Genomic DNA, 23904 nt, shown 5'->3' on the forward strand with positions numbered 1-23904 from the left:
AAGGAGGAAGGTGAAGCTGACAGTTAGTACTGCCACCCCAGTAATGGATTTAGGTAAGAAGGGAAGCGGGGGGCAGGGGCTGAGGTTAGACTGGAGCTAGTTTGGCAGTACCTCATTTGCCCAAATGAAGTAGCCTCCACTGAATGGGGCTTACTCCCAGGTAAGCGGGGTTAGGATTGCAGCCTTGAACACTCAAGAATACTTTCACTCATAAAATATGGACTTTATTGTACCATTTTTCCCCCCACCTTCACGCCCAAAGGCCCACAAGGCAATTTACAATTAGTCATGTTGACACTATACAGTGGTACCTCAGGTTAAGTACTTAATTCATTCTGGAGGTCCGTTCTTAACCTGAAACTGTTCTTAACCTGAAGCACCACTTTGGCTAATGGGGCCTCTTGCTGCCACTGTGCTGCGGGAGCCCGATTTCTGTTCTCATCCTGAAGCAAAGTTCTTAACCTGAAGCACTATTTCTGGCTTAGCGGAGCCTGTAACCTGAAGCATATGTAACCTGAAGCATATGTAACCTGAGGTACCACTGTATATGATAAGAAACATGGCTTCAAAAATTAAGCTACAGTATTACAATTATATGAGGGACGCGGGTGGCGCTGTGGGTAAAAGCCTCAGCGCCTAGGGCTTGCCGATCGAAAGGTCGGCGGTTCAAATCCCCGCGGCGGGGTGCGCTCCCATTGCTCGGTCCCAGCGCCGGCCAACCTAGCAGTTCGAAAGCACTCCCGGGTGCAAGTAGACAAATAGGGACCGCTTACTAGCGGGAAGGTAAACGGCGTTTCCGTGTGTGGCTCTGGCTCACCAGATGCAGCTTGTCACGCTGGCCACGTGACCCGGAAGTGTCTCCGGACAGCGCTGGCCCCCGGCCTCTTGAGTGAGATGGGCGCACAACCCTAGAGTCTGTCAAGACTGGCCCGTACGGGCAGGGGTACCTTTACCTATTACAATTATATCCACTTTTCTTTCAAGGAGCCCAAGATGGCATGCCTCTGTCAACTTTATCTTCACAGCAAGGTAGATTAGGCTGACAGTGGTGCAGTGCCCAGGTTTACAGAGTATGGCCCTCAATGTGAAGATCTATCAGGTCAAAGGAGAAATAGACAAATCTGTCAGATTAGTCTCTCATTTTTCCAATCCCTAGTTCAGCACATTTCCATATCAGAGAGACCAAATTCTTTTTCTAATACTTTCCCCCCCACCATCTTCTTCCTTTTGCATTTCCTCAGCCTCAACCAGGTTCACTTTGCTTTATTGCACAGGTCAGGAACCTTTATGGCCCAGCAGGCAAGATCTTTGCCTCCTTCCCACCCAACAGGCCAACTGAGACAGGTGGTTGGGTGATTGGCAGGCAGGTAGATATGCACACCAGCAAAAGCAGCGAAGGTAGCGAGCCAGAGAGATTGAACTCCCCACGTTGTACAGGGTTCAGATGTAGGAGGGAATTCTCTGCAGATTACTCCCTTATGCCCTCCAACTGAGCAGCACTGAACTCCCCACACCAGGTCAGTTCAGTCCTACACATGCAGGGAACAAGGGCATATAGATGAACCAATCCACATCTACCTATTGGGCTAATGCCACTTTATTAACAGGTGGGTGAGATTTAAGGGGGAAATGGCCCTGTGGGCCAAATCAAAACCTCTGGTGGGCCAAGATTGCCCCATGGGTTGGAGGCTTTCCACCTCTGCATTACTTGCAACAATTGGCATTTGTAGTAATTAAATTATAACAATTAGATGTGATACTTAGAACCACGGAGGCCGAGAAAGAATCTCCATCACATCGGAAGAACTGAAATCAGCCTAGCGACTCATAAGGCACGGGGCCATCTGTGGACACCATTCTCTCATGTTGTAGGTATTCCAAACTGGTTAGCACATCAGTGGCCATTGCAATCACAGCCTCCACTTGGCAGTGCTCAGGCAGGCTGAGGCAATAGGGGAGGCAAGTTGAGCTGTCCAGAGAGACACAAGAGCAGCTGTTGGAAAGTTCAAATTGCTGAGGCGTCGGCTCGCGCCAGGCTGGTTTTTGCACCTGTGAGGAAAGAGATCCCTTCCACATTCCATAAAAACATTGCATTCTTGGCACGATCACCAATCCTCTTATTCTAATCGGGGAACTTAGATGGGGGTTTGTCGCAACAACTGTCACTTGTACCTCTCAGTGGCCCACACTACAGGTTCAGCATAAAATAGAGCAAGGATGAGGAACTTTTTCAGAGCACATGCCATTTTGGGGCAGGTCCGGAAACGAAAGTGGGCAGAGCAACAAAGTTTTACCTTTGTGCAGCAAGCTAGTTTCTACATAACCCTCAACAGATTAACTTTGAATCCAGTTGGATCTGGTTGGAATGTGTTCCTGACCTCTGCTTGCCTGAATGGATGGGGGTGGGTGGCAGGTGTAGACAGTAGTCTACTGTGCAAAAATAAACAACCACATCCACTTCTCCACCCACTGTTGCCTCTGCCCCTTCCCACCAATAGCATGTGGCCCCCAGAAAGTTGCCCAGAGGCTAATGTGGCCCTCAGGCAGAAATGGGAATGCACCCTCTAGCGGAAGCACCACTGCCCTCAAGAGCTGCTTGATGTTGCAAGTATCTGTCACCATCTCAGAAGAGGCATTCATTACAAGTAATAATAATAACAGCAAAAACAGCAGCAAAGGCCTGCAAGTCAGAGCTTTCCAAACTGTGTGTTGTGATATGTTGGTGTGTTGGCTGCAGCAGTGGCGTAGCGTGGGGGCTGCAGGGGGGGGCGGCCGCACCGGGCGCAACATCTGGGGGTTAGGGTTAGGGGGTGCAAATCCACGGGTTAGGGGGCGCAAATTACTTGCCTTGCCCTGGGTGCTGACAACCCACGCTACGCCACTGGGCTGCAGTGTGAAGGTGTGTCGCACAAATACTCCCCACGCTCCTCCCAGAGGTAAGTTTGCTAGTGAAACTTAATTACAGTCATACGTCATGTTACGTCTGCTTCATGTTACGTTCTTTCAGGTTACGTCCCGCGGTGACCCGGAAGTACAGGAAAGGGTTACTTCCAGGTTTCGCCACTCACGCATGCGCAGAAGCGCAAAATGACATCACACACATGCACAGAAGCAGTGAATGACAACCCGCGTGTGTGCAGACGTGCCGCTGTGGGTTGTGCTCTTTTCATGTTGCAAACGGGCCTCTGGAACGGATCCCATTCACAACCAGAGGTACCACTGTACCGTGTCGCAAAGTGATGAATGTCTAAAAATGTTGGTGTGTCACCAACATGAAAAGTTTGAAAGCTCTGCTGTAAGTCATTTGAGGCTCTCCTCCAGGTGCGTACCCCACAGGAGGTCCAGAGAGTGGCAACACATGAATGGGCCTTTTCTGTGGTGGCTCCCTTCTTGTGAAGTGCTCTGCCCAGGGAGGCTCACCTGGCACCATCATTACTTACCTTTAGGCTCCAGGCAAAAACATTTCTTTCCCACCAGTCCTTTAGCTTTGAATGATCTGCAGCCTCCTTCAGTGGATGGGATGTTTTAGTCCTTTTAAAAATGAGGAGTTTTATATTTTTCTCTGTTTTGTTTTTGTATTGTTATATGTTTTGTTAATTGCTTTGAGTTGCATTTGCAAAAGAGGGGGAGACCCTAATTAGTGCAAGCAGGAGGAGGCTGATATAAATCACACTCAGCTACACAGCTGCAAATAAAACATTTAAAGTGCAGTATGCAAATGTGACACAAATGGCAACAGTGATCTATGGCAAATTCAATGTATTTTTCAAAACGTTTTTTAAAAAAGCATTTTCACAGCGTTTTTTTATATGTGTGTAGATTCCACCTCAGAGATGGGAGAATTGGTTGGTTTTGGTTTCTCTCAGTTTCTGATTTTTTTCCCCTCTCAGTAATAGTTGGAGTTTTGGCTGCTAAGATACAATTAGCCTTGATTTTTAAAATAATAATAAAAATATTTACTGAATAAAGCTTTTTTCCCCCAAAGAAGCTTATAAAGGCTTCAAGCTGCAAGAAAGGAGAGTCTGACTAAACATTCGAAAAAACTTTCTGACAGTAAGAGCTGTTCAGCAGTGGAACAGACTCCCTTTGGAGATTGTGAACTTTGCTTCACTGGAGGTTTTTAAGCAGCAGGTAGATGGCCATCTGCCATGGATGCTTTAGCTGAGATTCCTGCATTGCAGGGGGTTGGACTAGATGACCTTTGGGGTCCCTTCCAACTCTAAGATTCTCTGATTCTCTGAAAGAGAAATCTCCAATCGATTGCACCCTCCAATTGAATTAATAGAAGGTGATGCTGTTTGGATAAACCTGTAGTGCTCCTGTATTCTTCCATGTTTAAGATGCCCCCTATTTTGGGGACCCCAAATTTAGAAAATGGGCATATATGCGCTATCCGCCCCCAGATTTTTAACCTTATTTTGAAGTAAAAAAACCCCTAGTCTTATACATGGAAAAGTACGGTAATTTTGTGTGTTTGTGTGCAGGTACTGAGATACATAGCCTAAGTTTACCAAATTAATTCACATCTCTGCTCTGCAATGAAACACTGACCTCTGCTGGACACCACTGTGCATCACAAGCTAAAATCCTCTTTTCTTTTTTTAAACTCATCCTCCTGTTTTGCAGTATAGAATAATGGAAGGGACCACAAGGGTCATCAAGTCCAACCCCTGCAATGCAGAAATCGTGTGGAGGTTGAACCCACAACCCTGAGATGAAGTGTCCCATGCTCTACTGCCTGAGCTATCCAGGAGATATTATTGTTCCCTCTAATTTGTTCTGGAAATGATCATTGCAAGATACAACTGACATTGCTCATGTTGCCAAAATGGTAGCAAGAGAAAGGTTGTACCCAGGGGCGGGGCGTCATGCTCCGGCACCGGGGGGGGGGTGGAAAGCAGGTGGGGGTGGGGCGTGCCGCCCTGGGGGCGGGGATCACTGCCTGCGGGGGCGTGGCACCCAGCACGGGGGGGGGCGTGCTGCCGGGGGCGGTGCGCTCCCCCCACACTCCTCTTCCTCCTCCATAAAGTGAAATGAGAGCCGCAACCCCAGAGTCATCCGCGAATGGACCTAATGGTCAGGGGTCCCTTTACCTTTACCTTTAGCCTCTTTAAAAGGCCTTCTATCAAACAGGCTGATGGAGGAGTGATGGAGCAATCTGTTTGAAATCTATTAGCCTGATGGGTTTTTGATAAGATTTTCCTTCCACTGCATCTAGTGCAGAAGCCAAGCAGACTGACGGAGGAGTGTGGAGCGACCTGGTCCTCCTCCACCACCAACTGGTTTAAAGATAAAGGTAAAGGGACCCCTGACCATTAGGTCCAGTCGTGGCCAACTCTGGGGTTGCGGCACTCATCTCGCTTTATTGGCCAAGGGAGCCGGCATACAGCTTCCGGGTCATGTGGCCAGCATGACTAAGCCGCTTCTGGCAAACCAGAGCAGCGCACGGAAACACCGTTTACCTTCCCGCCGGAGTGGTACCTATTTATCTACTTGCACTTTGACGTGCTTTTGAACTGCTAGGTTGGCAGGAGCAGGGACCGAGCAACGGGAGCTCACCCCGTCGCGGGGATTCGAACCGCCAACCTTCTGATTGGCAAGTCCTAGGCTCTGTGGTTTAACCCACAGCACCACCTTACCAACTGGTTTACTCTGCTGCATATCATTCTTGGTTGCCAATAGTTAGGAATAGAGGAAGCTGCCTTATGCAGGGTCAGACCACTGGTCTATTGGTCCACCTAGCTCGGCATTCCCCAAACTGACTGGCAGTGGCTCTCCAGGGCTTCAGGAATCTCTCCTACTCCTTCCTGGAGATTCTCAGGATGGAAGCTGGGTCCTTCTGCATGCAAAGGAGATGCTCTACCACTGAACTATGATCCTTCTCCCTTTAGTAGGCAAGTTGTTAAATGGCTTAGCAGTAGGTCATCTGCCCTGAATGTAGAAGGTCCCAGGTTGAATCCCCAGCATCCCCCTGCCTGACATCCTAGAGAGGCACTGCCAGTCAGTGTAGACAATATTGAGCTAGATGTACCATTAGCCTACATCAATATGAGGCAGCTTTCTTGCATCCTCTGCTATAGCATTCCTACACTATAAACCACTTAGAGGTTTTACTGCAATTGACTGTACTAATTAAATAAATAAAATACATTTATAAAATGCATTAATTTTGTTCAATAAATAAATGTTTCTATGTATGCTATAGGGTTGCATTTCATTTTTATTTCATCTTGGCTGCAAGGCGCTCAGGGCAACTACAATATCCCCTCTCCCCTTTATTCTCACAACAATCCTGCAATGCAAGGTAAGACTATAGAGAGGGCACTCACCCCTAGGTTATTCAGGAATCTTTATGGTCCAACTGAGGATTTGAACCCAAGTCTTCCTGGTCCCGTATAATGCATTTGCACTGGTTCAGCCATAGCAGGAATTTCTGGTAGAAGCTGTATGCTGGCTCCCTCGGCCAATAAAGCGAGATTAGCCCAGAGTCAGCTACGACTGAACCTAATGGTCAGGGGTCCCTTTGCCTTTACCTTAAGGTAACAAAGAGGACGCAGGTGGCACTGTGGTCTAAACCGCAGAGCCTAGGGCTTGCCAATCGGAGGGTTGGCAGTTCAAACTCCCATGACGGGGTGAGCTCCCGTTGCTCGGTCCCTGCTCCTGCCAACCTAGCAGTTCCAAAGCACGTCAAAGTTCAAGTAGATAAATAGGTACCGCTCCGGCAGGAAGGTAAACGGTGTTTCCGTGCGCTGCTCTGGTTCGCCAGAAGCAGCTTAGTCATGCTGGCCACACGATCCGGAAGCTGTACGCCAGCTCCCTCAGCCAATAAAGCGAGATGAGTGCCGCAACCCCAGAGTTGGGCACAACTGGACCTAATGGTCAGGGGTCCCTTTACCCTTTACCTTTTGATATTTGATCATAGTTCTAGAGGTGCATCATGAGGAATGGTTGACAGAGTTCGGTATGTTTAAGCTGGAGAAGAGAATACTGAGAAGTCATAGGATAGCCGTCTTAAAATAAATGAAGGGCTGTCACACAGAAGATGGAGCAAGCTCGTTTTCTGAGGCTCTAGAGTGTAGTACTCAAACCAATGGATTCAAATTACAAGAAATGAGACTGCGACTAAACCTTAGGAAGAACTTTAGGATGTTAGGAGCTGTCCAATAGTGGAATGGACTCCCCTGGAAGGTGGTCGACTCTCCTTCATTGGAGATCTTTAAGGTGAAGTTGGATAGCCATCTGTCAGGGATTCTTTAGCTGTTGTTCCTGTATTGCAAGGGGGTTGGACTACATGACCCTTGTGGTCATTTCCAACTCTACAATTCTATGGTCCTATGTGACTCATTGAAGAAATCCCATTAACAAAAATAAATACTTTATAAGTAAAGGTAAAGGTACCCCTGCCCGTACGGGCCAGTCTTGACAGACTCTAGGGTTGTGCGCCCATCTCACTCAAGAGGCCGGGGGCCAGCGCTGTCCGGAGACACTTCCGGGTCACGTGGCCAGCGTGACATCGCTGCTCTGGCGAGCCAGAGCCGCACACGAAAACGCCCTTTACCTTCCCGCTAGTAAGCGGTCCCTATTTATCTACTTGCACTTAAGGGTGCTTTCGAACTGCTAGGTTGGCAGGTGCTAGGACCGAGCGACGGGAGCGCACCCCGCCGCGGGGATTCGAACCGCCGACCTTTCGATTGGCAAGTCCTAGGTGCTGAGGCTTTTACCCACAGCGCCACCCGCATCCCTAAATACTTTATATGTATTGTTAAAAAAACTTACAGATGAAGTTCTTCTTAAATGAAGTCCTTTGTATTCTACCTGAGAAAGCATATTTGAGATTCATTTTTATAAAGTACCTCCAACAATAATGACACTATAGTTTGAAGAAGTGTCATTCATACATTTTAATATCACATTTGCCCGCTTTTTTCTTCGTGTCAGAAATTAATGAAGTACAGAAGGATAATTGGCTCGTTTTGATGCCACTGTAATACAATCTCCACCCTCTGGAATTACATGTCCTTTGCTCAGAGGCAGAGCTGAATGGAAAAAAGAAAATCGAACTTGATTGTTAACACAGAGGTAACTTTATCCAGCTGGACCTACATGCCCAACACTGCTTCAAGTGCAGAAATACTGCCTATCTGTCCAAAACTGCACACGATCCTCAAGGCTTGGAAGATTCAAGCATAACCCACCAGCATCATGCAGGTAAGCCTTGAACTATATTTTTATCGGCAGCCCCCTGGACTACCATGTCAATACATGAAGACTGTTCCAAACGTTAAACCTCACGAAGAGAGACATGAAATTAACTTCAACATCTGTGCAATATGGACGGCAGGTCTGCTACGCAAAATACCAGTCTAAGAAACTGACTTATACTGAGTCAGACCATTGGGTCCATCTAACTCACTGCCCTCCAGATGTCTTGGTATACAACCCCATCAGTCCTCCCCCCCCCCCACACACACATACACTGACTGTAGCTCCTGGAAGTTGTAATATAAAACATCTGGAGGACACAGGGTTGGCAAAGGCTGATCCACATTGACTGGCAGTAGCTTTCCAGGGGTTTCAGACAAGGACCTTTCCAAGTCCTGTGCTGGAGGCTGGACCCAGGAGCTTTCGCATGTGAGGCAGGTGCTCTACCACTGAACTACAGCCAGTGGTTCGCAGTTGCACGGGGTTGGTGGTCTGTTATTATTTCTGCAGCAAAATCGCTAAAGACTCTCAATCTCCAGTGTCCTAGAGCCACCCTACCAACAGACAGAAAAGGGTGAGTGTTCCAAAGCTAAGCATCTGGGAACACTGAAAACACAAGGCACCTCAATTTCAAGAAAATATGGTGCATGTTACATCACATACAATGGAATTTCCGAAAGAAGATATTGGGAGCACACCCAGTCATTTGCCCATGTATGTACACATAAAATAGTAGGTTGAGCTGAAAGACAAACACATGATGCACATTGATTGTTCCAATGCACCCCTAATTATTATTGTTGTTGTGTAAGATTGTATAAGAAAGTTGTATAATCTTAGAAGGGGCATGGCTGTAACTATCATGAAGGGGACCCTGCACGTCTGAATTTGCCCCTTCTCTAAATATATGGGGTGAATACTAGGGTTACATCTGTTTGAATCTGTAATCAGCTTGAACGGGAATATTTGACAACTTACTTAACCCAACATGGCTTACTTTTAAGTATAGATACAGGATTGCACTGAAAACTTTTAACTACTGTAATTGGTAGGGCCAAAAGTTGAGGACACATCATTTTTTCCAGGGCCATCCATCCTGGCGTCTGGAATGATACTGCAGATTAGTGAAAGGGGGAGAAATTAGATTTGGTTTGCATTTAAAGGCAAACCTACCTTATTTTCACTTTCTGAAACAGTACGTAAACAAAAACAGAACCATCTATTGACATTCATATTTCTCCAAATATTGAAATGCAGTTCTCCAGCCAAGTAATAATGAGTACAAAAATGCATATACGGGCAACGCCCCGTTTAAGTGTGATCACATACATGCACACTGAACCCAGGTGTAGCCCCCAAATGTCATGAAAAGGGATTGAATGAGGGGAGGCTTATGCAGGCTCCATTGACATGCATAGGAGTCCAGAATGGAACCCCTGCACAAAACAAGGATTGCCTGATAATGCATAAATTAGTGAAAATTGCGTACAAAGATACATTGGGTTGTATCTAAGTTAGGGTAGACCCATTGAAATTAATGGGCCAAACTGAGAATAGACTCATAGAAAGTAATGGACATGAGTGAGTAGAAATAGCATATTACAACCAGGGCTTTTTTCTCAGCTGGAACTCAGTTCCGGCACCTCTCAAGTGGGTGCCATTGGCATTCTAAGAGAACAAGGGAGGCGTTCACAGTGAGTTCCAGCACTTTTTTCCTAGAAAAATAGCACTGAGTACAACTCAGTATATCGGAGATTGCTTTGCAAAAATATGCATATTAACATAAATTCACACTAAGATGAGGATGGATTTTCATGAGAACTTTTAAAATGTGGGGAAAGTGGGGGAAAACTAAAATTCTTATAGTTGACACGTGGGGTCAAAATTATCTATATGTTTTTAAGGAATCTAGAAATTTGGAGCAGGATGAGTCAGGAAGAATTGCAGCAATTAAAATGAATGCACTGCCAAAAATATTGTTCCTCTTTCAGACAATACCGATAATAAGTTATGATGTGTGCTTCAAAAAATAGCAAAAAGATATTGCCAAATTTGTCTGGGGTGGGAAAAGGTCAAGGATTAAACATAAAATACTTTCAGATATAAAAGAAAGAGGAGGCTTTTCTCCCCCAGACTTTAAACTTTATTACAAAGCAGCATGTCTTATTTGGATTCGGGATTGGATCAAATTAGAAAAGGAGGAGGCAATAGAGTTGGAGGGACACGATAACAGATTTGATTGGCATGCATATTTGTGGTATGGGAAGGGAAAAGTACATAAAAGATTTCACAATCATATAATAAGAAAGTCACTAATAAAAGTATGGGGAAAATATAAAGATCTATTAGAACAAAAAATACCTTGGTGGTTATCTCCTATTGAAGCTTCATTTCTTAAATCGTTATGCAAGAAAGGAATTTGGCCTACATACAGAGATCTATTAACAGAACAAGAAGGAAAATTAAAATTGAAAGATTATGAAGAGTTAAAAGAACATGTTCAGAGTTGGTTGCATCACAGACAACTAAATGAGGTCTTTAAGGAACACAATAAGAACGGATTTAGTTAAACAATCTCTAGATTCCAAAAGGAAATTATAGAGGATAATTCCAAATTATTAAAGAAAGCATACAATATATTATTAGAATGGGAAACTAAAGATAAAGAGGTTAAATCAGTAATGATTAAATGGGCACAAGATCTGGGAAATAATATACAATTTGAAGACTGAGAAAAATTATGGAAAGTGAATCTGAAATTCATGGACTGCATATTGTTGAAAGAGAATTACATGAAAATGATGTATAGATGGTATATTACACCAGTAAAAATGGCAAAAATGTAAAGAACAGGACCAAATAACTGTTGGAAATGTAAAGAGAAGGAAGGCACTTTTTACCATATGTGGTGGGAATGTAGAGTTGTAAAAAAAAATTGGGAAACGATCTATAATGAATTGAAAAAAATATTTAAAATGTCATTTGCAAAAAAGCCAGAAGTCTTTTTGCTGGAAATTTCAGGTCAAGAATTGCCAAAAGAAAAACAGAAAATATTTATGTGTGCTACAACAGCGGCAAGAGTTTTGCTAGCCCAAGGCTGGAAGACAGTACCAATGAAAGCACAATGGCAAGAAAATTTGATGAACTACGCTGAATTAGCAAAGTTAACAGACAATTACATGTAAAGGACAATAGTGTCTTTAAAAAAGAATGGGAACCTTTTACAACTTACCTACAGAAACAACAAAAAGAGATGGACTCACTTGGCAGGTTTTAAATAAACATTCACAACTTTATTTAAGTAGTATATGAAGCAAGACAGAGCAACAACATGTATAGTTATTTAACATGCAGAAGATAACAAGTAATGTAATAAACCAGAAAGGGAAGATGAGGGAAGTCAATGGGAGGGTGGGGATTGTAAAATATAAAATTTGGATAACTGTACAGTGGTGCCTCACAAGACGAAGTTAATTCGTTCTGCGAGTTTTTTTGTCTTGTGAATTTTTCGTCTTCCGAAGCATAGTTTCCCATAGGAAATGCATTGACGGTTTCCCATAGGATTATATTGACGGTTTTAAGAAAAAGGCGCAAGACGTTTCGTCTTGCGAAGCAAGCCCACAGGGAAATTCGTCTTGCGAAGCAACTAAAAAAACAAAAAACTCTTTCGTCTTGCGAGGCATTCGTCTTGCGAGGTACCACTGTATTTGCAAATTGTTGCAACAAAGAAACCCAATAATTTTTTTTTAAAAAAATCTGTATGTTTTTAAAACCTAGAACTGTCCTCCCAAAAGAGGGTAAAAGCACATGGCTTTAGTATGCATGTGAAAATGATGAAGAAGAGCCTCACATGATGGTTGCAGGATCACATGATGGTTGCAGGATGCAAGTTGGTTGAGTATGAGTACGTTTCTGAGCACAATTCAAAGTGCTGGTGCTGACATTTAAAGCCCTAAACAGCCTTGGCCAAGTATACCTGAAGGAGCGTCTCCACCCCCATCGTTCAGCCCGGATATTGAGGTCCCGCTCAGCGGCCTTCTAGCGGCTCCCTCACTGTGAGAAGTGAAGTTACAAGGAAGCAGGCAAAGGGCTTCTCGGTAGTGGCGCCCACCTTGTGGAACACCCTCCCATCAGATGTCAAGGAAATAAACAACTGTCTGACTTTTAGAAGACATCTGAAGGCAGCCCTGTTTAGGGAAGTTTTTAATGACTGATGTTTTAATGTATTTTTAATATTTTGTTGGAAGCCGCCCAGAACGGCTGGGGAAACCCGGCCAGATGGGTGGGGTATAAATAATAAATCTATTATTATTATTATTATTGAAGAATCACTGCACAACACACTCTTGAAGAGGAAGCAGACACTAAACCTCTCCTCTTTTTTGCCCTGCAGCTAATCTTTTGCCGGCTAAGGACCCATCAGTGGTGCTTCATTCTTTTTAATGTTGTTCTTTTCCACATTTTGTTCTTCGGAGCTGATCTCGTGGAAGAATACTTCTTGCGAGCACTCCCCAACACCTACACAGACATGAAGGTCCTCGAAGCCAGGGAGAGAGCACGGAAGCTGGATATGACCCCCTTGAAGGCCAATATCTCCAAGGCTTATGTAGCTAGCAGATCAGAGGCCTGCTCCAACCAAGAGATCTTCCTCCTTGTCCTAGTCTTTGGCAGCCCTGAAAACTTGTCAAGGCGCAACACCATTAGAGAAACATGGGCCAACCAGACACATGTCAGGGGTTATGGTACTCTCGTTTTGTTTGTGCTAGGGAAGCCCTCTTCAGAAGGCACCCAGCTGGAGGTAGTCCAGGAGATGGAGAAGCATCGGGACCTCATTCAAGGCTCCTTCCTGGACTCTGTAGAGAACCAGACACTGAAGACACTGATGGCTGTGGAGTGGGCCATAACATTCTGCTCCAGGGCCCGGTTCATTCTCAAAGCAGACGAGGAGATGTTCATCAACCTCCCAAGTTTGGTCGAGTACTTGCTCAACTTAAGAACCCATCCCGAAGACATTTACCTTGGGAGGCTGGTTCATCAAGAGAAACCCAACAGAGACCCTCAAAGTCATGGCTTTGTCTCCCAACAAAAATATCCAGAAAAATATTATCCCGACTACTGCAGTGCTACTGCGTTTGTCATCTCACAGGATGTGGCTCGGAAGATCTACGTAACCTCTGGAGAAGTTCCTCTTTCACTGCCTCCTGGTGCCTTTGTGGGACTCTGCAGCAAAGCAGCTGGTGTGGTGCCTGCTCACAGTTCTCGATTTTCTGGGAAAAAGCACATCCGCTACAACCGCTGCTGCTACAAGTTCATTTTCACCTCCTCCACAGCAAGAGATACCCAGCTGCTCCAAGAATGGGACGAGATCAGCAACGGCAAGGACTGCACTGTACTAGAAACTTATTATGGGTTGGTATCCTGCAAAGTCATGACATACCTGGATGGATTTAAACACCTAAGTGTTGATGCCTTACAGAATGAGGCTCTCCATCTTGCTGATTAAACTGACCCAAAAAACTCACATTCCAATGTTTGATTTTAACCATGGATTTTCTCTGCTGAACCATTTATGCTAGGAGCCATGGCCAGCATCCTGTTGCAAGGAGTTCCACTGACTACTTGTGCTTTGTGTAAGTTTTTCTCTATTCTTAACTCCCCATTTAAAACATGCATACAACAGGAGAGTATAGATGATGAACACTCACAGAACACGAGCAGGAGTCACAAGGTCATGTGAACTAGTCCACTCCACGAGTGGATGCAAGTTCTTTAAATGATGCATCCGTGCATGGTGTGGATGGTAATGTGACAGCCAGGTGTGGCAGCAACCAGCTCCCACAGTATTCCTTGGACATGTATAGATGACTTTACCCACCCAAACACTGAATAGTCAGGAGCTCATCACCTCTCCTTCCTTCCATGTTCCAATATCAGTGATCAAAGGATAGACCAATCCAACACTTATTAGCCTTTTCAAGTAAGTTAGGGTAACAGTCAATCAGGAACAGGGGAGGCTGTTGTTGCTTTTACACTTTCTTGCAAAATTCAGTGGCATCTGGTAAGTCAGCCTTTCCCAACCCTGGGTCGTCAGATGTTGCTGGACTTCAACTCCCTCAGCCTAGGCCAGTATCCCCCAATGGGAAGGAATGTGAACAGCAGTCCAATGATATCTAGGGATCCAAGATTGTGGTAGGTGACTTATCAGAAGCAGAGCAAGATAGAAATGGGGATCTTGTGCAGCCCTCTAGATGAGGTTGAGGAGGCCAACTCCCATTAGTTCCAGCCAGCATGGTCAATGGACAGGGGTGATGGGAGCTATAGCACAACATCTAGGAGGGCATCAATTTATCATCCGTAGAGTAGATTGTCCTCTGGGTCAATTGAGCGAATCAGTTCTCTTATATTAAAACTGTAACTCTTTGTATAAGGTTGCTCTTAAATTTTAAATCAGGATGAATCACTAGTTGAGCAGCTGTGTTTTCATATGTATTCCAGTCTTGCCTGGCCCGCTTTTTCATGTTAAGAGCAGCATTTTCATGTTCAGACTGAAAATAGTCAACTAAATCTCTTTATTTCAAACGAGCCACAAAGCATAATTGGGCAGACATACTTCAAACAATTGAACCTATTAAGTTTTCCCCCATCCTGGCTGTACAGTGTGAAACAGCTTTCACAAAACAGTACTAATAGAACCACACAAGTCATTTTTGTTTCTAGTGACATAAATCATAGCAGGGGCTCAAAGAAACCACAGAACAAGCCCAAGAGAAAACCTCTCAGAGAGAATCTCTTGTCTGTGTATATTTCAATTTATAGTTCAAAACACACTTTCTGCTTATTTCCTAGCAAGCACCTTCACTAATAACTTCTCTTAAATCAGTCCTCAGGTCATATTTCACATGAGCACTTAAATGGATGTGTAAATAACTTCTGAATTAATTTATAGATGTAGCTTCAAAGGTAGTTAAAAAACAGAAGGAAAGGGGGAATGGCAGGTCTTTTCACTGGAATAATCTTAAGTGCTCCTTGGGCCAGTGTTGAAATTCTTTCCCACTCCCAGATCACTCACCCAACAGGATTTCTCTATCCCTCATTGGCGGACATTCCACTCCAGAGTTTTTGGAGATTAATTCCCTGTTATCTGACTGTAGAAATAAGACTGTAAACAAATAAATCTGCTGTTGAACACCACTTAATAGTGACTTTCAGAGCTCTACCGGAAGCTCCTGAGAGCTGGATAAGCTCCTCCCAGGAAGTTCTGAAGGATTGATTTTTCTAAATAGCATGGGATGGAGAAAAATTGCTCAACCTCTGAAGGTAGTGGTGAAAATAAACCCAGATCACTCTTCACCTCAAAGCTTTGGTCCCTCTGCAGAAAGTGTTACCATTTGAAGTTTAGTCATACTAACTTTTGTGTCTCTGCAGCTGCTGTTAACAACTAAGAACACAAGCCAACACCTTCTGGTGGTGTCCCTGTCTAGGACACTACTGCACTTGGTAGAAAAGCTTAAGATGGAAAAGAAGTAATAATAACAATAACAATAATAATAATAATAACCCCCAGTCATGTGATTTTTGTTACTGGGCTGTACCTGTTCACACTGCACACAGTGGAGAAAATCCTCCTGATTTCCTGTAAGAGCCAGGATGCCAGGAGATCGTAGTCTAGCCTTCTCAAAATTCAACCTTTATTTTATGTCAGGGAGCATTCCTCACTACAATCTGAACTGGAACAACCCAGCAACCTTCCCATTTGACACCCGTAGCAGCCAGATCTCTCCCTCTGCCCTTCACAGGTCCAATATTTTAATGGGTTTGCTCACCTTTCCTGTAAACAACAATTGGGGCAATTTATATGCTGGAGGAAGCATCAACGAAGTACAGGCAAAGCATTTAAGATCAAGGCCAAAAGATGCAAACACACACACCGTTGAACTGCTTTCACCACTTTTAGGAGTCTGGCTACCTTGTGGTGTTCAACCATGTTAACAATACATCTCTCACTGAGAAATTAACAGAAGGCAGAAAAACCACTGTTTATAAAAGGATCCCATGATTTGTAGGCCCTATGCCAGCTGCTGACTAAGCATCAACTCTTAAATAAGGATAAACTTGACTGGCATAGTCCTTAACGTGGTCCTCAACATTATTTCCCAGCTATGTGAAATTTCTGAGTTAGAAATGTAGAGGAAAAAATGACCAAACCAATTCCTTCCTCAGATATTTTCCCCCCTCCACATCCAAAGTGAAATCCTATCCAGAAGTCCATTATCACCAGAGAGCAGCTGTTCCAATGTTATTCAGCTCCTTCCACAGCTGTGGTCGAAACAGCCTTGACATAATAAGGCCCTTCGCGCAAGTATGCCCTGAGCCTCAAGTAATGCTGGTTTCCAAAGATTTCAGCGATGGTCTTTGAATTGGCCAGAGCCTTCACAAGTTCGTATTTGGCCTCCTTTGAAGATTTGTCTGGTTCCACTGATCTGTCTACGATGTATTCCACAAAGCCTGGACTACTGAGCATCATCCTCTGGGCCCAAGGTTGACTAGCAATGGCCTACAGCATTAACAAAAGAGAAAGATTTAAGACATTATTCCTGCCCTTCAGTTCCAAAAATTGGATTTCCAGGGCAGTGAATGCTCCTACTAAAACAACCACTTAAAAGTAAAATATAGCAGCAGCAAAAGAAAACCACCAACAGCAATTCAGCCTGGAGGAGAACAAACTTAATACATCATAGCAATGTTCTTGATTTTCTTCAGAAAACATGAAACAAGTCCAACACACTTCATGGGGAACACTGATCTAGAGCCTGGGTGACTTCAACTCACCTTCACCATGGGCAGAACACAAATCAAGAAGAATTAGAGATGGATGTCCTAATCGTAGCCAGCATTAATCATGTGAAATCCTGGGGTGGATCTTAGCTCAGGGATAGGAAACCTGTGGCCCTCCACATGTTGTTGGGCTCCAGTTCCCTTCAGCCTCAGCCAGCATAGCCAATAGCCAGGGATGATGGGGGGTGGAGTCCAACAGCATCTGGATGGCCACCAGTCCCGTCCCCCCCTTGTCACTGAAGGCAACCTGCATGCCTACGGCAGACACAAGGCTTTCTCCCCCAGCCCATTTACTTAATGCCAGTTCATTCAGTTTCAGCTCTGCTTTTATCTCACAGTTAAATCAATTGAAAGGTACAGTCTGAGCAGAGCTCCAGATTCCTCAAAGTCTGGTGTCCCATACAGGATTTCATTAAATCTGCAAGGACTAGGCAACTCAAACAATGGGCTTGGGTAGTGCTGTGGTTTCCAAGCTCTCTCAAAAGGACTATTAGATACATTCATTCATTCATTCAATCAATCAGACAGGTCTCTGTTGTGAAAAAGCACTTACAGTGAAGACCTTTAAAGCACCACAGTGGAGATCAGGGAAGGGCTGGGTACTGATGCTCCTGAAGAGTTCCAAGGGCTGGCTGGACAGAGAGGAGAACCAGGATTCTGTCATGCCCAGGTGGTCTTCTGTCTGCTGGTCTGGCTGTATGCAAAATATAGCAAATAAGTTTGCAAATGAAGCTGATAATTTACTGTCTTGAGGGACAGAATAAGGATGGTCAACGTGGTACCCTCCAGATGTTGTAGGACTCAATTCTCATCAGACCATGGCCAAAAGCGTGGATGGGATGATGGGAGTTGTAGTCCAATATCTGGAAGGCACCACGTTGGCTGTGCCTAGGTCAGAGGAACACATCACCCTCAAGCCATCCTACAATTTACTCCACCTACACACATGAAGTGTGCAAAACTTCCACGCATGCAAAACCTTTATAACAAAGGCAGCATAGTCACATTCTGCTTTTAAGCAAGTCTGTAAATACACATTTCAGACACTGATTTGTCCTGTGCACAAATGTTTGAAGTTGAGTGGAAACACAACATTTTCTTCCTTTAACTGTTTATTTATCTTTTAAAGGTATTATACAGAACCATAACGTTCAATAAACTCTCGAAGCACTTAATTTTTGTTCATACTTTTGATAAGTCTGAAAGGCTGACAAACAAGTCAGGAAAAATGTGAGTTATAGTTCTCTTGCTTTAACTCATCACTAGTGGATATCACTATCTTTGGGACGCGGGTGGCGCTGTGGGTTAAAGCCTCAGTGCCTAGGGCTTGCCGATCGAAAGGTAGGCGGTTCGAATCCCCGCGGCGGGGTGCGCACCCGCTGTTCGGTCCCAGCGCCTGCCAACCTAGCAGTTCGAAAGCACCCCTGGGTGCAAGTAGATAAATAGGGACCGCTTACTAGCGGGAAGGTAAACGGCGTTTCCGTGTGCGGCTCTGGCTCGCCAGAGCAGCGATGTCATGCTGGCCACGTGACCCGGAAGTGTCTCCGGACAGCGCTGGCCCCCGGCCTCTTGAGTGAGATGGGCGCACAACCCTAGAGTCTGTCAAGACTGGCCCGTACGGGCAGGGGTACCTTTACCTTTACCTTAGTGGATATCACAGATGCAGAAAGCTACCCAATTGTTATTGCTTTCTTCCAAGGGCTGATTCAAACCTTTAATGCTCCATTTTTCACAAGAAACGGAATGTTTTCAATTCCATAAAACTTACCTGCAGATACAAAAGAGATGAAATTGCCTCAAGACACCGGACTCTCATCTCTGTCGGGGCATTCTTTGCTTGATGTCCTATTCTGTTTAGCACATGATGAAATCTACTCCCTGGGAAGACAAACTTTTTTTAAGCTTTCCATTACATAGGAAGTTGCCTTATACAGAAACCAGACTATATCTCCATCAAGCCCAGTATTAGACGATACCTGCTTTGGAGAGTAATATCTTGAATTAACAATCATTTTTGCCTGTGGACATGGATCTGTTGCTTGAGTCACAACTAAAACCAGAAAATCTCTAACCACAATTTGTCAATAAAGTGGCTCCAGATCTTAAAACCAAGTTTTAAACAATGTTTTGACTCTCCCTCCCTAGCCTAGCTGCTTATGCCATGATAACAGCAGCACTGAAGAAGGTTCTGCCCGCCATGTGTCCCAGCCAGCATGACCAATGCCAGCAACACATGGAGGCTGACAGATTCCCTATCCCTCCCTCCAGAGACTATTACATTCATTAGCAACCCTTGTACTTGAGATGAATCATTTTCCCACTTCCAATCAAACCTCCTTTCAAACTGAAGGTTAGAAATATGCAGGGTACATTTATAGCCTTCCTACATTCCTGTGACAAACTCTTCAGACTGATATGATTATAGCTACACATACACACAAATGTTGTACAGACCCTTCTTCTGTAACACTAGCTTCCCTTCCACAGTTGACCCCAAGATCCCAAGTGTGTCCACTGCCACGCCAAACATGGTTGGGTCTTGGCTTTCTGCCATGCTGAATACTTTCTCCACAAATGCGGGGTATCGCTCACATAACTGCTGAGGACTGTCAACAATAGCCAAGTTGCCAAAAAATTTCACAAAGCCTGAAAAAACCAGAAAATAAAACAACGGGAGTTTCGTCACACCATACATGGAACATAGCACCTGGAAAGAAAAATAAAGACAGACTGGGACATTGTGCACAAGCAATGCATGTAGTGAAGAGAAAGCCTACCAAAAAACAAAAAGGACCAGATGGTCAAGGCCGGGAGGTTTTGTTTTACATGCCAAGCAGACATGTTTTTAGTACAATGTCACCTGTCAGAGTAAACTTAAGTCTAGGATTGGGGGTGGGCAACTCAGGGTCCAAGGCCTACTATTCTTCCAATGCATTCTATCTCAAAGTCACCAGGGTTAAACTCACACCTGCTTTCCTCTGGGCAGCTCTAGCCATGTCTCTACCTGCTGTTGTTCGGTGTGGGGCAGGTAGGCACAGTTTGGGGAAAACAGCCTGGAAGGCGAAACAGGGAGGCCTAGGAGATCGAATCTGGCTCATGGGCCAGAGGCTGCTTGTCCCTGAACTAAATAGTGAATTTAAAAAACAAAAATTACCAAAGTAAAATCATGCCAAGAAGGAAAACTTTTTAAATCACCTGGCAGGTAGAAGCTTGAGAAGGGATCAGAATCAGCCCCGATGATTATGTTGGAAATCTTATCAATGATTCCTTGTTGGGCGAGATATTGGCGTCCGTGGTAAACATGGGCGAGAGAGGTTAACATCTCTATACACGTAGCTCTGCAACATAGACAGAACGTGCAGATATATTGTTTATGATTCCTTTCATCCTCAAAACAGTCCATCATTGAGGAGAATACTACTTAACTGGTAACTCTTTCTAGGTACTGTGCCAAAGTTTTCTGTTTTTGTTTTAAGTGGCACAGGCCCTGCCCTCAGGCTTACAAACCAGGACAGAGTATAAAAGGAAAGAAGAAGACAAAATTATAAGCATATTCAGATATAAAGCCTCCCAGTTAAATAGCAACCTGGTAAAATAGCTACTAAGCTGACAGCTCAAGGCAAGAAGCCCAAGTGCAGCTGCTCTCAGTCTAACAAATTGAGTGGACTGTGCCATCTCATCTCTGAAGCCTCTGCTGTTTGAGACAAGACATGTCTGAGAAGTAGGAGGTGGAAGGGAGGCACTGCGTATTTCTATACTAGCCATGCATTTGTAATAATGAGGTAAAACTAGTTTTATGAGTAGTTTTACTGGTATTATTCACTGCTGAATCACTGTTATGACTTTGTGGTTTTAATGATGGGTTTTTTGTGATAGTTTATCAATTGGTTCTTAGCCACCCTGAGTTTCTGATTGTATGGCGAGAAGAAGAAAACCTGTGCAAAGAAAGCCCCTGCATGATTAGGCACTATTGTGCTGAGATATTTTGAGCTCCGTGGTAAGAAGGGAGGGCTACTTTCTTGCTCCTCTAGCACGTAAGCACTGAATCAATCAATCAATTATTTTATTTGTATGCCACATTTCCTAAGTTGAAACCATGCTCAAAGCGGCTTACAATAATAAAAAATATTACAAAAAAGTAGCCTTAAACAATAAATATTAAAGTGCACACAGTGAAATCAAACTATCTAAAGTAAAGATACAAAATTTAGTATCAGTAACAGCAACAATACCCCCGCTCTAGAGTCTGTTCAGCAGTCTCAGCTTTTGTAGCGGGAGTCAGTCAGTCAGGGCCCCACCCTCCCAGACCAAGTGGAAAAAAGGCCTGCGAGACAGACAGCAGGTCTTCCAGGATTCACAGCTTCCAGCCACTTCAGCAGCCTCAGCTTTTGTATCCAAAGTATGAATGTATGAATCAGGGCAGAGACAAGCAAGAGGCAAAGAATGCAGGGGTTAGGTACATGCACAAATGTGCACAACACTCAAAACTCTGGCATGCCAAGAAATAAAACCTTCTACTAACTCAATAGAAGCAGAACTACTCCCAAAGCCATAAATAATATGAAACAATCTAATGTGTGCCCATGACTGCTTCTGCCACACACCTGAGAAGCACATCATTCCCCGTCAGCTCCCCGATCAGGTCTGATATTAATCCGCTGTTCACGCAGTAATTCAATGAATCTGCCGACACCAAGGAGATATTGATAACCAACTAAGACAGAAGCACAGGAGAAAAGGACACTGAGATTTATTTCTTTTAAAAAAAACAGAACACCTACAACAAATACACACTATGTGACATTCATGCATGAAATTGTGCTTGCTCCACTTATAACTTCACTCACTGAATGAGGCTGTAGCAACGTTCAAGTCATAGCTACAAGCCTTGCGGTGGCTGCAACAGGACTTAAAAGGAATCAACATCATATATCATGACCAAATATATCATGGGCTTATGGGGAGGCCACTGCCACCTCCACACCCTGGAACAATGTTCCCCATAGCGTCCAATTGCTCCAAGGGGCATCTGTAGCCCCATTGTTTATTTACCTATATACAGTGGTGCCCCGCAAGACGAATGCCTCGCAAGATGGAAAACCCGCAAGACGAAAGGGTTTTCCGTCTGCAGAGGCGCTTCGCAAGACGAATTTCCCTATGGGCTTGCTTCGCAAGACGAAAAATGACGAAAAAAAATTTTTTTTTGCTCCAAAACCCCTTATTCTGAATCGCTAAACTGCTAAAAGCATTTTAGCAGCAAAACCGCTAATCCCCCACCCCTAAAAAAGCCCTTTTTTAGCCCTTAAAGTGCCAATAGCGCTAATAGCGCTAATCCGCTAATGGGCTTGCTTCGCAAGACGAAAAAACCGCAAGACGAAAAGACTCGCGGAACGGATTCTTTTCGTCTTGCGAGGCACCACTGTAAATGTGTTTTATTTCATAGCATCATAACTTCACATTAAAGGATTAACAATAACAAGCATTGGCCTATTGTGGTTTATTTTACAGAACATTGCATTTAAAAACAATACAGCACAAGTGGATACAGCAACATTTACACACACAATCATATTCATAAAGAGGGGGCATGTAATCTCAGTGTGATCCCCTTCAGGTGGTGGTGGCTGCACCAGCACACTAAAAAGACCGAGGGGGGTGGAATCTTAATAGCAGCTTTCAGAATACCTTGTAGGATTTTCATGTGGATTTTCCATAATAAAGGTCGCATATTAGTGCAGAGATAGGAAGGAACAGACTTAAGACTGACTGCATAGAAAAGTGACAGAACAGAGTGCATAGAACAGAACAGAGACTGGATTCATCCATCCATATCTTTTGCTTATATTTTACTGCAGGATCTTCTGAGAGTCACCTTTTGTGCCACATTGTGAGGCAGAAAAACGGGCTGCAGGAAGACTACTGTCTTGTACAGGACGCGGGTGGCGCTGTGGGTAAAACCTCAGCGCCTAGGACTTGCCGATTGCATTGTCGGCAGTTCGTATCCCCACGGCGGGGTGAGCTCCCGTCGTTCGGTCCCAGCTCCTGCCCACCTAGCAGTTCGAAAGCACCCTTAAGTGCAAGTAGATAAATAGGTACCGCTTTATAGCGGGAAGGTAAACAGCGTTTCCGTGTGCTGCTCTGGTGCCAGTTCACCGGAGCAGCTTTGTCACGCTGGCCACGTGACCCGGAAGTGTCTGCGGACAGGGCTGGCTCCCGGCCTCTTAAGTGAGATGAGCGCACAACCCTAGAGTCTGTCAAGACTGACCCGTACAGGCAGGGGTACCTTTACCTTTACCTTTACCTTACTGTCTTGTACATGCCTGGTACATGCCTGGTACCATGGACCAAGTCAATGCTCATAACTCCAGTTGAGGATCAAACTGTTCAGGGTACAACCATACCCTATAGGCAGTAAAAGAGCATCATGACCTGCTCAGATCACATTATTTAGAGCAACTGCCAATGGGACTATTAGCAACATGTATCAGGGCACAAGCTATTGACAATGAGTGTCTCCCATTTGAGGAAGGAAGATGCAATTAGGAATGGAGGCAAGACAACATGAACCCAATATAAGCTTTAAGACAATCATGTTCCCATGGGAATGAATGGGATGGGAGAGCTGCCAGTGTTATGATAATAAAAATAACTGTAGGTAAGATAATTAACTCACTTAAACCTCCAGAGGAATTGAGGAAGACTGTACCCAGTTTAAAGGTACCCCTGCCCGTACGGGCCAGTCTTGCCAGACTCTAGGGTTGTGCGCCCATCTCACTCAAAGAGGCCAAGGGCCAGCGCTGTCCGAAGACACTTCCGGGTCACGTGGCCAGTGTGACATCGCGGCTCTGGCAAGCCAGAGCCGCACAC

General features: G+C 44.6%; 2 protein-coding genes and 2 long non-coding RNA genes across 6 annotated transcripts in view; 2 read left to right on the plus strand and 2 right to left on the minus strand.

The window, feature by feature from the left end:
* Positions 1 to 15352, plus strand: B3GALT9 (beta-1,3-galactosyltransferase 9). 2 transcript variants are annotated; one of them, XM_083423148.1, is made up of 3 exons: positions 1 to 53; positions 8029 to 8208; positions 12596 to 15352. In XM_083423148.1, the coding sequence occupies exons 2-3, from the start codon at positions 8203 to 8205 to the stop codon at positions 13703 to 13705; spliced, it is 1116 nt and encodes a 371-aa protein (XP_083279274.1). In that variant the 5' UTR covers positions 1 to 53; positions 8029 to 8202; the 3' UTR covers positions 13706 to 15352. The 2 variants fall into 2 exon arrangements, with proteins under 2 accessions (XP_083279274.1, XP_083279275.1); XM_083423149.1 differs by lacking the exon at positions 8029 to 8208 and having other exon boundaries at positions 18 to 53.
* The window catches only part of LOC310669367, a 235446-nt gene that overhangs the window by 190552 nt on the left and 20990 nt on the right, over positions 1 to 23904 (plus strand). The gene's annotated exons all lie outside the window — the stretch shown is intronic.
* PSMD5 (proteasome 26S subunit, non-ATPase 5) overlaps positions 14755 to 23904 on the minus strand; it is a 17578-nt gene continuing 8428 nt past the window's right edge. For both annotated transcript variants that reach the window (XM_083423107.1, XM_083423108.1), the window contains exons 5-10: positions 21642 to 21751; positions 20233 to 20375; positions 19492 to 19683; positions 18806 to 18915; positions 17591 to 17731; positions 14755 to 16756 (exon numbers count right to left, since the gene is read on the minus strand). In XM_083423107.1, the coding sequence (XP_083279233.1) occupies positions 16499 to 16756; positions 17591 to 17731; positions 18806 to 18915; positions 19492 to 19683; positions 20233 to 20375; positions 21642 to 21751 (954 nt within the window). In that variant the 3' untranslated portion in view covers positions 14755 to 16498. The remainder of the gene's footprint in view (positions 16757 to 17590; positions 17732 to 18805; positions 18916 to 19491; positions 19684 to 20232; positions 20376 to 21641; positions 21752 to 23904) is intronic.
* LOC310669351 lies at positions 18221 to 18808 on the minus strand. Its single transcript, XR_014507125.1, has 2 exons — positions 18675 to 18808; positions 18221 to 18292 (listed from the first exon to the last, which is right to left on the minus strand). It is a non-coding gene; the product is annotated as an uncharacterized lncRNA (long non-coding RNA).

The sequence above is a fragment of the Podarcis tiliguerta genome (genome assembly GCF_965153285.1).
Source record: "Podarcis tiliguerta genome assembly, chromosome: Z".
NCBI classification, from domain to species: domain Eukaryota; kingdom Metazoa; phylum Chordata; class Lepidosauria; order Squamata; family Lacertidae; genus Podarcis; species Podarcis tiliguerta.